At 44.2% G+C, this 14,913-nt stretch overlaps 1 protein-coding gene across 3 annotated transcripts in view; it reads left to right on the forward strand.

Annotated features, from left to right (window-relative positions):
• The window catches only part of LOC127368199 (prospero homeobox protein 1), a 34,678-nt gene extending 20,799 nt beyond the window's left edge, over nucleotides 1-13,879 (forward strand). For all 3 annotated transcript variants that reach the window (XM_051408746.1, XM_051408744.1, XM_051408745.1), the window contains exon 5: nucleotides 8,855-13,879. In XM_051408746.1, coding sequence (XP_051264706.1) covers nucleotides 8,855-9,040 — 186 coding nt within the window. In that variant the 3' untranslated portion in view covers nucleotides 9,041-13,879. The remainder of the gene's footprint in view (nucleotides 1-8,854) is intronic.
• The last annotated feature ends 1,034 nt before the right edge of the window (nucleotides 13,880-14,913 follow it).

A 14,913-nucleotide genomic window follows, 5' to 3' on the forward strand; every position in this document is an offset into this window, starting at 1 on the left:
ACCACTCCTCCCACAGAGGACACACACACACTCACGCATACACTCATACATACACACACCTCGGCATTTAAAAGAGGAAGTCCCTATGATCTCTATGTGAGAGGGAGGTACCAGCGAACAAGGTGAGAAGCCTTCGTCCGCACACGCACACACACACACACACACACACACACACACGCGGGTATCGTGTGTCCTCCCTTATCAGCTGCTCTTTCTCCTATTAGAAAGACGTCTCACTCCTTTTGTTCCTCTTCCTCTTTTGTCTGTCCATCCGTCTGTCATCCCTCTATTTGAATTGATAACGCCCTTCTATAGACACGCACTTATCCACTGTGTTCTGACCAAAAAGTGACCAAATAATGAAAGTTTTTTTGCTCCCGTTCCCTCACCCAGCTCTCTTCCTTCTGCCTTTCCCTTCCATTATCCACTCTTTTTCTCCAGCTTTTCCTCCCGCTGTCTCTTCCTCTTCCCGCTGTCTCCCTCCTTCCCACTCTCTCGGTGTCTCTCCAACTCTCCATCCATTACTAGAGCCACAGAGAGCTGAGAGCAGATGCTGTCTGTCCAACCGCCGTGCCCCATAGCATTGTGTGCTTCACCTCTCCTTCCCCCCTCACTCCCTCGTTCCTCCTCTTCACATCCCTCTCGGGGCTCCATTTGTTCTCCACCCAGAGAGGCTAATGTCTGTTTTCTCCTCCTCCTGCTTTTCCCCTCCGTGTCTTGCACTCCTTCATTCCTGTTCTTTTTTGGGGTTTTCTCACCACGTAGGGGCAGAGCATTTGTGCAAGAGTGTGTGTGTGTGTGAGCGGTGTGTCTTTGACCGGGGTTCGACCTCAGGGAATCTGAGGTGAAAAGGTCATGGCCGTTGCATTGGATGCACAGGCAAAGACACAGATACGCAAACATGTATACACATACATAAGTAAGTAAAAACACAAACTTGCACACAGGTGTGGTGTTTTCAGTAAAAGGCTCTAGGGTTCTCTTTGAAGAGCGACTGAAGACAAAAAGAGGTAGAAGATAGAGAAGAGAGATGAAAAGCTGGCGGTATAGATTTAGGTTCAGAGCTGCCAAAAATACAACCGATACAATTTGCCAGTGGGTTTATGTCAGCTACACTCACGTGCACACACACACACACACACACACACACACACACACACACACACACACAGCTCCCCTAGCCAGCTTTCTCCCCCTCATATCTACAGTAACCACTGTCATTCCCCTAATGTCTATCGCTCCCATTGAGAAAAGGTTGAAGTGCACCAAGCTGCCGTACATGTGCATTCATCACGCGTGCACATTACAGCTGTACAGCAACAAACAATGAGCAGAGCACTTGCCTCATACAATGCAATCGTGTACGTGTGTGAGAGCAGACACACCAGTTTCCGTTTGTACAGAGATGGTACAATTAAGGCAGTAATGATGGACTAAGAAGAGGAGTCGTGTTATAGTGCACGCTCATATTTATCATTTTCAGCGTGAACTGAATCACAGATGTGATAGATCATAGATACAGGATGAGATGTTGAGTTCAACGACTGATTCAGATTCAAACGTGTCGTTATTTCACTGAAGTCATGAGTCTGTGAGAGGTCATCATTTTGTGATGCCAATAGGCTTAAAAAGTCTTTGGCTTACCCAAATAAAAAAATAAAAAAATTCACTGAAACTTGCACAGATAGTGTCAGTTTTATTCAGCCAGTTTTGGGGATATCCATCCAGCTGCCAGCCAAATACAATAAAGGTGAATGTCATTCCATTTGTGGTGCTCACAGAACAGTGTCAACAGTTTACCTTCTAACAAAGAAATAGTCCTTATAATAACTGTTCTGGAGCAAAATAAAGCAGAAACGATCCGAAAGGCTAAATGCCGCGAGAAGTAAGTGAGAAACTGTGTTTTCGCTTTAAAGAGAGACTGTACAACAACTAGTGAGTTCACTCTACCCAGCTGGTCCCTGTGGCATATTTATCTACAAAAGATCTTAAAAGAAAACGATTCCAACAGATCTTTAGATATTACCTTCACTGTGCCACTAGCGTCATTTGCGACTTGTCTTGGCTTTTCAGTTCTCTTACTGAGAAGAGTTAGGGAAAGAAAAGAATAGAGAGCAGGATCATCTGCTTCTCAGTGAATAGCCGGGGGCTATTGAGGGCCCCCGTTTGACGTAGCCTGACAGGTCTTTTCTTCACCGCGTGGTGTGTGTGCTCATATGTGTGCCTGTGTATGTCGGAATAAGACACTTTATTCTGTGCACTGATTAAATGACCAGACCTGTGTGTAGAGCCTGGGGCACCAGGGGTGGCAAGGAATCACTTTAACATAAAGAACTACATGATCCCCTCTCTCCTTTTCTCACCTGCTCTCACACACACACACACACACAAACACACACAAACATACCCTCTCACTGCGCTCATCCAACACTTGATTCTCCCTCCTCCCTGCTTTTCCACCAGCACTCCCCCCCCCTCCTCCTCCTCCCTTCTTCTCCCCTCTCCTCCCTCCTTCTGTCCCTGGTCACCTTGTGAGGGGCAGCCTGCTCTGTGGCACAGCTGCTGATTATGTCATTATTTCTGGACCATTTTGGTCTCCCTCCGTGTGTGTGTGTGTGTGTGTGTGTGAGACTAATGAAGCGTGGCAAAGGGACTCATGCCAAAATGACCAGGGCGTGCATCAGAGCTGCAGATGTGTCAAAGCAACCCCCCCATTCACACACACACACACACACACACACACACACACACACACACACACACACACACACACACACGTCCCATTTCCCTTGCTGATGCCAAACTCTCCCTTCTTCAATCCAATCTGCAGTATATTATTTTTCTTTCTTCTCCTGCCATCTTGTTCTCTCACTTGCCCTTCCTTCCCCTCTCCTTCCATCTATCAATCCATCTTCCATCCTCCCTCCTTCGCTTGCAGCTCCTTGCCCTCCATCCTTTATTGTTTGCCCGCCCACCCACACCCTCCTTCCCTCCTACCCTTCTATTCTTCCTCTCCCTCCCTCCCTCTGTTCTCCTCCTCTCCAGATGTCCTGTTCCTATCTTCCAGACTCCCTCGCTCCTTTCTTTCCCTTCTGCCTCCTGCTCTCTCTGCCTCTCTGAGCCGGGTTGACTTCCTGACCTCCAGAGGCCCTGTTACAGCGCTCCATGACCCCCCCTTCGTTTAGACGGCTTTCTCGCAGCCTGTGTCCACCATACAAGCTCAGACGATGAATTTTTAAGTCCTTAAACAAGGGCTTGAACTGTGATTCCTGGCTTCCCCTGCTGTTTGCAATTCTTCCGAGTACAGATTATTTTTGTCTGTTGTCTGTGTCTGTTGTTTGACTTGATTTAAAGCTAGCACTCTCGCCTCAACCCCCAATTTCTATCAAGCAAGGGAAAGAGACGGGATAGCAAGAGGGGAGGAAAGACATGTCAAAGAGGCCCTGATATGATATGAATTCTCAGCCTGTGCGTGTGTGCCTGTGTGTGTGTGTGTGTGTGTGTGTGTGTGTATAGGAGTGGGGGGTTGACGCAAGTAAAGGTGGAGGGAGGAGCAAGGAAGATGGGATAGGAGAGCGACTTCATCAGTGTCTTTGACCCTGTCCTGTCCTTGACTCCCTGGCAGAGGTGTACCTTGAGAAGAGCCCATGTGACGCTAGTGCTCACGCTCACATACGCACACACACCAGACAGCAAGACACACACACACACACACACGTACATGTATACACAACAGCCCCTCAAGGCTCCATGTTCTCAAGGCTATCAGTGGAGTGAGGGTGGCTGGTGTTTGCTCAGCTTTGAGGCCCGTTTCCCGTCCCAGTAGTCGCGTAAGCACAGAGAAAAATGCACATTTCCCATATCAGAGATTTGTGGCTTTGAGAGGAGTTTGGAAAACGTTTAAGAAAATTAAGAAAATTAAGAACAACATAGGATCCACTGCAACTGCCCATTCTTTTCCGCGCTAGCTGGATGGACTCTTCTGCCATGGCACCAGTCTTATCAGCGGGAGAGGGGGGTGGGGACAAGCGCAGTGAGGGGTAGGAAGAAAGGGGACATGGGTTGTGTTTGCCTAAAGTGACAGTGTGGGCCAAGGGCTTATCAAGGCCTTTGTAGATTATTGATCAGAGCAGATACGTGAGGCACAGGGGCCTATGTGTGAGTGTGTGTTCGAGGTTCGGGAAGCTCTGGCTTGGCTCACTGAAATGTCACAGGCCTGCTCAACTTCAGTTTCACCTCTTTTTAAAATGTATGTTTCGCTGTCAGCCGAAGTGTGAATATTCTTAAGACTCACCCACGGCATCGTCAATGCCAGATGTTTGTAGCATTCAGTACATTACAAAATCTATAAATTCTCTCTCTCTCACACACACACACACACACACACAAACAAATACATTGACCGAAAAGCATGGGAAGTGTTGGTATTCCCAGGCTGAGTTGGGGTTAGGAATTAACCTGGCTGGCAGCGAGGGCTTCTGTTGTGTCCCTGCATTTCATCCTTCAAGGCTGCAGTTCACTAGCGCACACACTCACTTACACACACAACCTTATCTTCCAGGGTCTCGTCTTGTTTGGCCAACGCTGTGCAAATAGAAGGTGCAATACATCTCCTGACAGTTCCCAAAAGCAAGGGGGAGAAACACGCTGGCCAAACAAACAGCCAACCCTGAGTCACCGAGAGACAAGCGATTTCTCAGGCTTTATCAAAACACATGCAAAGACACACACAAACACACACACACACACACACACACACACACACACACACACACTGACTTCCCCACAGTGTGTGTGTGTAACAGTAGCCTTTATTTAAGGGCTTGGGCCTCTGGCTACCTTTTTAAACGTTTGTCTAAGCAGTCTTAAGACAGGGGCCGCTGCTGGAGTGAATAGCTCCCAGCAAGCCGTCCACAGCCTCCTATTGTCCTCCGTCATATTTTATTATCTCATCAAAAAGCAGGAAATCCGATTCCCTCTCTCTGAAAAAGAGCTTATCCTTCTGTCTCAAAGCAACCTGTCACGAGAGAGGGAGATGGAGAGAGGTGGAGAGAATGGGGGAGAGAGTTGTGGGGGAGAAGGGGGGAGTCAGTGAATGAGAGTGATTAACTGCCTCATCGCTGCCTCTTGTCAGAGAAGTCCCTCTTTCTTTCTTCCTTTCTTTCTTCCTTTCTTTTTGATTGGAATTTACCCAACACACAGCACAATGCAAAGGTTAGGGAAACGTGTGTGTATCAGAGGAGTGTTTTTTTCCCTTTTTCCCTCTCTGTCTTCCTCCTTTCATATTGTGTTACACAGGGGTAGAGCAGCGATAATATCCCTTTTCATGAAAGCTTTTGTTGTTGTTTTTTTTGGACACCCCGCCACACACACACATACACACACACACTTCCATCCTCTCCGTCTTTCTCGCACCTTCGAACAGAGAACAAAACCACTTATTTTTCTGAATGCCACATGATTTTATCAACACAGAGTGCGCGCGCGCCTGTGTATGACACATGAAGACATCAACCTCAGTCATGCTTGTCCTTTCATTCAGACTTATCCACGCTACATTTGAAAATTCTGTTAGTTATTCTAACGTTCATGTGACCAGGTAAACAGTGTTTTCTGCTTCACCGACACCAATCAAATGGCTATGTCATGATTGTAATGTCGTCCAGCAAAAATAAACAGAAAATGCAAATTAGTGACAGCTCCACCGTGAGACTGTCTATATTGACATTTAAAGTGAGTGATGACAGAAAGTTGTTTTCTTAAATTTACTGCCACACAGCCGCTGACCATTACTGAGCAGGCTTATGTTAGAATTTTCCAAAAGCTGTTTTTAGGTGAGGAAAAACACCAGCGCAGTGTGGAGCAACAGCCAAAGATAAAAATGTGCATTTTCAGATTTAGCCGTCATAGTGCGAACATGCTCTCAGTCACCTTGTTTGCCTTTTTCAGGCGTCATTCCACATACACACACACACACACACAAAACTCTCCATCCTTCGCTGTATACTCTATTTTTCCTGGTTCTCTCCCTCCCCTCTCGCCTCCCCTCTCGCCTCCCCTCTTTCCTCCCCTCTTTGTACATCTGTCCTTTAATTTTGGGCTCTGCTGAGAAGTTGTTAAAAAGCCCTATGAAATATGTATGAAGGATTGTGAGCCACGCGATTGGCCCCATTTACCGGACAGCCGAGCGAATGAGCGGCCACACTGGATAATCCCCCACAATGCCTCTGGAACAAAGGCCCAACAGCTGACCCTAGAGAGAGAGAGATGAAGAGGGGGGGGTAGTGAGGGAGGACAGAGTGGGACAAGGGAGGGGTTGCAAACAGTTAAGGCTCACTGCTGGTCAGGAGGCAGCTTGCTCACATACACAACTCACACATACTCACAAAACAAAGGCTTGTGGGACAGGAATAACTCCCTCTGTTCTGTCGCTCCGCTCTCTCTCTCCTTAGACTCTTCTCAGCCCCTCCTTCTCTTGCCATCTCTCTCTCCCTCCCTCCCATTCTCACTCTCTCGCTCTCAGTCAAGAGGATCTGAAATACCAATACCCTTTTCTCCTTGACATTGCTTTCTCCTTGCAGTCAGCGTTTTGCTGTCCTTTTATAGTCAAAACGTCAGGAGAAATTCCATGCAGGAATATTCTTAGTAATGCGGCACTCCCTGCGTCTAACGGCTAGGGCGCTGCGCTGCACCGGCCCGTCAGCGAGGTCTTTTGGGAAAAGGGTGCGCATGCCCACACAGACACTTACAATGCATACACACAAAGTTGCCCTCACACTGGGGTCATTGTGCCAGTATTTCAGAGACGACAGCAGTCCAAACAATGAATTATATCCACTTCTACCGCACCAGAGGGGAATTCAATATTTGGGGAATTGGGTTAGCTTGTGTGTTTTTTTCTCTCTCTCTCTATCTCTCTGCCAAATACACACACACACACAGAGCGTACAAGCTCCTTATTCACGACTCACCTTTTCACTTGGGCAGTGGACAGAGATATGCACACACACCAGACACACGGGCATCTTAGCCTCCATTCATCACCCCGAGGGGGGTGGGTGGCTGTCCCGTGTGTATAAGTGTGTATGTGTGTGCATGTGAAGAGGCATGCCTGTGTGTTTGACAGTCTGTGTGTACATGACCGTCTGTGTGCGTGTGTGTGTGTGTGCGCGTGTGTGTGTTCCAGTGGCCACTAACCTTGCTGTGTCCTGACACTCCTGATGAGTATCTGCAGGACACTGGAGGAGAGGAGCGGAGCGGAGTGCGCACTGTCAGGCATTTGGGCAAGCTGCTGTATGTGTGTGTGTGTGTGTGTGCGAGCATCAAGGGAGGCGGGCAGGGAGACAGTCAGCATTATCCAAGCAGGTGACCCCTGAAGGCTGCGTCGCCCTGGAGCTTTGAGTTGAGGAAAGAGACTCAGCCAAATACACCAGGGTAGCTAGTGTATGTGTGTGTATGTGTGTGTGGCGAGCATTATGTAGAGTTCTGTAACAGTACAGGATGTGTCATCTCCTTGGCACAAGGAGGTGTGCGCACTGGTGTGTGCGCTCACGCCTGCATGAGTGTGTGTGTGTGTGACAGAGTGTTGGCTTGGGGGAAGGTGTCACAGATCTTTGCCAGACTAATCATCTCCATGGTGTCGGTGAGCGCTGCTGTCAGGGACACTAAAGAGGCGGCGTGTCTCCCCGTTCCCAAAGCATTTAGTACTTCCTCTTTCGCCAGCACCTCTCTGCTGCTCTTCACTCAGCTCCGCTTTCTTGTTTGGTCACAGATTTACAGTGGGACTCATAAAGATGTCATACTCACGTTGTTGTGGGGAGGGAAGTGGGAGGTGTGAGAAACCTGAGAATTCACAAGAAGTGACTTTTCTCAGGCTGACACCTCAATTGGCTTTTAAGGAAGTAGATACTCAAGAGACATGATATTAATGGTTTTACATCCATTGTGAAAATAAAAAACATATTCTACAAGGGAGGAGATGTCGTGTTGGGCCAACTTCAAGGAAACGCCACTGCAAAATGAAAGAGCTGGGAGGGTGAAGCAGTTTGACTGGTTCCTCAGTACAAAAGACAAGAAACTGCATTTAGAAAATGTTCATAAAATGGAGAGAAGTTAATTACGACTACCAAACAGCGTTTTGGAAGCCAGGAGGTTAAAGCTAGAAAGCTAAAACTTACGCTGTGTGCATCGCTAACGTTAAGAGGAAGCTTAAATTCTAGGTACTTTAGGGAACTATGACACAGTGTTTTGGTTATATGTGAGACCATAAAGCTTTCTGAATAATGACACAGCCCTGATTTGTTACTCTGACAGCTGAGGCTTGTGGTTACTGTAGTGTTTAGCGCTATCCATCAGATCAAACTGAAAAGGAATAGTGATGGTGGTTTTTCAGAAATTGAAGATAAAAAAAAATCTAATGGTGGCCATAATATAAACCTACAGTATCTCTAAATTACAGGTAACGTTTATGTGTTTCTATGCTGTGATATATTAAGGAATGTTCAAATGGTAATATACAGTGGGGGGAAAAAAATCAGGAACCATCATAGGTTTGTGTTAACTTCTATGTCTAGTGTGAACCAGATGAAGGGTTTTTGTATTTCTTAATTTTCCATGTTTTATGAATCATTTTAACCGGGAAAATCATTAGAGCCATTCTAAGAAAAACATTCACGAGTGATGAACAGCTACTGCATGATGGGGACTGCCTGCTCTAATCTGATTCTGCTCTTACGAATCCGTACCTGTGTTCTCAAATGTTGACTCAAAGACTGAACAGCACTCTTAAATCTTTTGTCGTCAATATACCTCTATTGGTTAGTAACCATTTCTCTCCCTTTCTGTGTCTGTAAAGGTCCCTGATCGCTTCCTGGAGGTGGCTGAGATCACACTGAGGGAGTTCTTCAATGCCATCGTGGCCGGCAAAGACGTGGACCCATCCTGGAAGAAGGCCATCTACAAGGTCATCTGCAAACTGGACAGCGAGGTCCCCGAGGTCTTCAAGTCCCCCAACTGTCTCCAAGAGCTTCTACACGAGTAAATTTCTCCTCCTCCTCCTCCTCCTCCTCCTCCTCCTCCTTTCTTCCTCCTCAATCGACGCTTTGCGCTTTTTTATTTTCTCTGATTTCATAGAATTTCAAAATGATATTCTCTTTTGTTTGTTTTTTTCCTTTTCCCTAAACTTTACTTTTGATTTCCTGTTTTTTATTTTCAAATTTTTGAATGTATGAAAGTTATGAAGTAGCATTCCCAATCTCAAGCCTCTGTGGCAGTTCCTAAATGACCTAGCTATTGTGTTGTTGTTCTTATATGATAATTATCATGATGGTTATTATTTGTTTTGTTTTTCTATGATTCTGAACTGAAGAGACTCTAATCTTATTGGGTGTTTTTTGGACCGTGTGAACCCTCATCCGTTTGGCCTGTTTTATGATCAACTAACTAAGTCCTCAGTGGGTGGAAGGAGTTTCCCCTTTACACTGCTAAGAACATAGGCAGGGTTCCCTAAAGACTTTACTCATGGCACCCAGGGGTGTCCAAATGAACTGTCCCCATGAAGTGCAAAGTGGGTGCCCAATAGACTGTGCTACTGAAGATGTCCCCAACAGGACAGTCTCTTCCACACACACACACACACACAGACACGCACACAAAAACAAGGCCTAGTGAGGTTATTGACTGGACTAAGACTGGACTCGTGGTACTGGTCTGTACTAGTCTGTGGGACTTGGACTGGTTTCAAATAGCTACTGAGCTCTACCATGTTTTGAAGTGTGTTTTCCCTGCAAGTAGGGCATTGTGTTTATTGGCTGTACATTATTATTTTGATTATTATTATTATTATTGTTGTTGTTTATGATTATTATTATTTGTCATCACTGCTTGCTGAAGATTGGCACTTCAAGATTTGTTTGTCCCTTGATGCCGTTGCAGAAAAATAAATTATTGCTATTAATATTATTCCAAAAGAGTTTAGAAATATTTTACCCCCATTTCCCATCCTTCTCCTCATTCTTGTTTTTGTTTGTCCATCTCTGAAGTGGACTGGTTTTGTTTGTTTTATTTTTTTGGTGGTCGGGGTCTAGGGCAACTTGCCTGGAAAGTGTTTCGAATTTGGGGTTTTAATGCAGGGCCGTCAGAGTGGTCCTCTCTGTACGTCTGTAGTGACTAGCCTATCCTGCACAGGACCAGCTGGAAAAGGAGTCAGGCTGCAGAAACACATGAAGTAAACGGCGCAGAAGTAAAGAAATATGCACAAGTGTGGCCTTTTGGTGCGTGACTTGCTGTTTTTAAAACGGCTAAATTTCCATAGCCACTCCAGCTTTGATAACTAAACTGCTCCCACTAAACGAGCCATTTTGCTCAGCTATCCAAATAAATCTTATTCGTCTAATTATCTGTTCAGGATTAGTGAACATACACAGTAGTAAATGCATAGTTATTTGTCTTTTTATAGCACTGTTCACTGAATAGCTCATGTGTGAGATGAAGTCAGCCTGTTTATATGGCAGGTTTGTATTGTGATTAGCCTATACAAGGTGTAAATTACATTATGAAGTTATTTCAATAGCAGTTGATACTTGAATATATCAGAATACTGTGGCAATCTAAAGTACAGTGTCGCTGAAACATATAGATAATGAAATACATACGAGTAGAAGCATCACAGAGAGGAAGATAATTCAAGGAGGGCAAAAAGAGAGGTGAATATAAGCTGAAACACGGGCGTTCATTAATTCTGCTTCAAGTGGAACTTCCCCCGCAAACAACACACATACAAGCACACACACACACACACACACACACACACACACACTGCTCCTTCCCTCCATGCTCCATGTTCACCTGCCTTTGAGTGATCTAGCTCCTCTCTTACTGCAACAATACAAGGTCAGAGGTGAGCACTCACCCCAGGGGTAGATGGAGAAGCTCTCAGCACTACAAAGAGCGGGGACAAAGGCACAGAGCGAGGAGCAACACGCACCTGAAACCCTCTACTCTGTCCCTCCGTCCCAAACTGGCAGCTTTTAAGACCCAAAGTGAGATTCTGTTGAAGCCACTGTGCCCAGTTTGTTAAACACCATTCCTTTCACTTTTACCTGAGATTCTAATCCCAGATTTTCCACTTGAGTTGTACGTGTATATCTAGTGTTTTATCAATTTTATCCGCTCTCTCAGGCTTTTAACAATTTTAAGAAGCAGTTAGTGTTAGCTGCCCTTTTGCTGAGGTAAGTTTGAAGCAATGAGAGGACTTGAATTCTTTCTGGAGTGCGTGCGAGCTAGCTGTTGATCTCACCTTGGCGACATTAGGTTATAGTGTGTCTGTGTGTGTCACAAAAGATCAAAAAGGAGCAGGTTGCTTAACCTGCTGACTTGTCTAAGCGAGACAAAGCGCCTGACAAAAGGAGGCAGAGAAAGACGGAGAGCTACTCCCTTCATTATGTACCCCCCCTTTCTTCCTCCCTGAACAGTGTTCTTCTTAAGATCCGGAGCCCTGAGAGAGCAAGTCGGACACATTTCTCACTAAAGGATGGGCTAGGCCCTGCATGTCTCAGAGTCTCAAAACACCAGCCAAGGGCTCTAAAGCACCACAAACAAAAGAGAGAGGAAAGGACACTTTTATCTGATGCACAGATTATTATCGCTCTCCACCCTCCCCTTTCCTGCAACCCCGCCCTGAAGTTAAAGAGTTCCTGCGCCTAAAAAGATTAATTCAGGATAATGAAGACTTATGTGCAAAAAAAATGGATTAGCAAGACCTTAATACCGCGTTGAGAATATTTTTGTCAAGTTTTCCTTTTCTGGGTCGTTTGATTTTAAGGATAACATTATTGAAATACATATATAGCCTTTTTTAAGAATTGTAAAAGATAAATCTATGGGAAAAAATATATACAGTAGTGGAAGTTCTTTGGAAGGCACTGTTAGAAATTGTTTCATAAAAGAAAGCTTGAGGGTATTTTTAGTGACGGCTTTGTTTAAATCTGTATCTGAATAAGTGAGTTGTTGGTAGTTTAGGAGCAATAGTTGTAGGTTTTTTGCAGGTTTTGTGACCACTTTTCCTTTTGGTTTCTTTACCTTTTTGTATTGTGCTGAATGGCTGTCTTCTTGAGATCAGAAAAATAAACTTGGAATATGTTTTCAGAGTATGAAATATTGCTGTTGCTACTGTAAATACTGTCAGGATGAAACAAAGAATAGCTGTACAGTTTTTCTATTATCACTCAGAGTGCTAGAGAGGGGTGAGAGTGGTTAAAAAAAGAAGGGTGGAAACAAAAAAGAGGGACCCACTCTCTCCAACTGGACTCGTAACCACTCACATAGGAGAGGTTTTGGTTGTTTTTTTTCCCCTGCCATGCCTTTAACGGGGGTCTGTTTCCCGTCGGCAGTGCCCTTGAAGTTGCACCAGCATCCGTTTCTTTAATTTTTGCTGACAGAACGATGCGTTAGGCTTGCGGTCGGGTAATGATGATGTCACGGAGGGGCCCGTTGGCAGTCTGTGAACCCGGTCTCGTCCAAAAAACAAGGGCAGACTGCCGCCGACGTAGCTCTAGATTTGACCCGGGAGAGAGACAGGAATTAATTGTCATCCGAAGAGTAGTGTCATGGAGGGGGCACATGTTGTACAGTAATAGTTTAAAAAGAGACTGCAGACAGAAAAAAAAGAAGTGATTTATACCCTTTTTTACCGGGTTCAAACAGTTGGAAAAAGTTTGGACTTTCTGTGGAATTTTCTGTAGGCTTTGCATTTTGTGTGTGTGTGTGTGTGTGTGTGTGTGTGTGTGTGTGTGTGCGCGCGTGTGCGTGTAGATGTATATGAGTGTGTGTCTGTGTGAGAGAAAAGACCGATTATGAGAACCTGTGAACCAGTGAGTGACACAATTCTCAACACTGTGGACCCTCCCCCACCCCTGGGAGTACCATCCTGACATGTAAATGATTCTCATTAAGCATTGGCAAAGTGTGTGTGTGTGTGTGTGTGTGTGTGTGTGTGTGTGTGTGTGTGTGTGTGTGTGTGTGTGTGTGTTGTGTGTGTGTGCGTGTTGCGATAATTTCCTCTGATCTGTTTTCTGACCTGTTTGAAAGGGGTTTTTGTTTCACGATGCTTTCAGTAGTAATTCTTTTTTTATTATTATTACATTGCTTCTCTTTTTTTGTAAATATCAATGATGTGGACTTACAGTGATAAAAACTGCCTTTGTGTAACTTAGCAATATGTTATGTAAATAGTGTTTTGTTGATGCTTTTTGTATGACATTATTATTCGATTCTAGTGCAGTAATTCCAACTGGAACAGCCATGTTTCAAATACAGTCTGAACAGTTACACACAGGTTGTAAAATAAAACTCGTGACATGGCTGCTTTTTTTCTGTTATTGGTGTCTATTTGTCTTGCCGATTTTGTGTAATTTATTGGTTTAATTTATCCTAATTTATTTGATGTTATTTTCTTTTGTTTTTCAAACAGGGAAGGCTGTACTGCATTTCATTGAGTAGAACCCACTTAAAAGATTTTAATCCTTATCTACTGAAAATTTTAAAAAATTAGTATGCTAGCGTACTCGTTCAATTGAGAAAAATGATAAACTGGAGATCTTGGCAGCTAAATGGAACTGAACAGTTAAAAAAAAAAAGGTTGATATGTTTTGTTCCAGGACAGGGCCGAGGGTGGGCCAGAAAGCTGAAACTAGTTTGAAGCAGTTTTGTATTTTCTCTTGAGATTTTTCCCCTGTATTGCTTTGGCCCAGCCCAAAAACAACCAGTAGTCAAATTGCCTTTCGTGCCTTCACCCTCTATGAACTGAATGTATGTGCAGTATATATGCAAGCTTGTGCAAAATGAATAAAAAATGGAAATAAAAATGAAAAAGAGTAGAAAACGTCTGCCGTTTATGGTTTATTTGCACCATTTTCTATACACAATAAAAACATGTATTTTGTGTGTGTGTGTGTGTGTGTGTGTGTGTGTGTGTGTGTGATGGGTATGGGAGAAAGGTCTATAAAGATATGGTATTACCTTGGTATTTCCTATCCTGTGTATGAACTATTTACTTACAAGTACATACATTGCGTCACTGACTACAATGTATGTATTTACTGTACAGTTACTCTGAGTGAATCAGTGCAGCTCTGAGTGATTCAACGCACTAATGAGGAGTTTGGCAGCAGAGCACCGACCTCCCAGCCTAGTTTTACCCACAGACGATTGCAGACGCCGCCTCATCGGGCTAAATGCAACAATCGCCATACCCAGGGATGCACACACACACACACACACACACACACACACACACACACACACACACACAAAAGACAGACAGACAGACAGACAGACAGACAGACAGACAATGAAATCATCTCTTCAATCTACAACCCTAAAGCTGATCAAAGTTATCAACTAAGTTTGAGGAAATTAATTACATGACAGATTTTGTAAATAAAAGACAAGTTCTTAATGCTCAGATAAAAGTTAAAGGACAGTGGAAAGACAAAACTCTTGGAATTTGGGTTTGTTCCACCTAGAGATGAGACTAACGATTAATTTCATTATCGATTCATTTCTCAATTAATCAATTTAATCAATTAACAGCTTAAGGAGACGTATTCAGTCCAAAACCAACCCCCCCCTGTTTACTGTCAAATATAATCATCAAACCCTCAAAATTTTAGAAGCTGGAACCAGATAGTGTTTGGCTATTTTCCTTGAAAACAGCCAAAATGATTGTCACAATAGAGGCAGATTAATTATCAGTTGATCAACTAATTGATTAATCAACTAATTGTAGCAGCTGTAGTTTAAAGTAGTAGTATAGTGCATTATAGTGAATAGTTTCCCCAGGGTGGGATCAATAAAGATTCTCTTAGCTTATCTTAAATGTTATAATGTACAAAATTAAAGATATAAAAGAAATCA

The sequence above is a fragment of the Dicentrarchus labrax genome, unplaced genomic scaffold (genome assembly GCF_905237075.1).
Source record: "Dicentrarchus labrax unplaced genomic scaffold, dlabrax2021, whole genome shotgun sequence".
In the NCBI taxonomy this organism is placed as follows: domain Eukaryota; kingdom Metazoa; phylum Chordata; class Actinopteri; family Moronidae; genus Dicentrarchus; species Dicentrarchus labrax.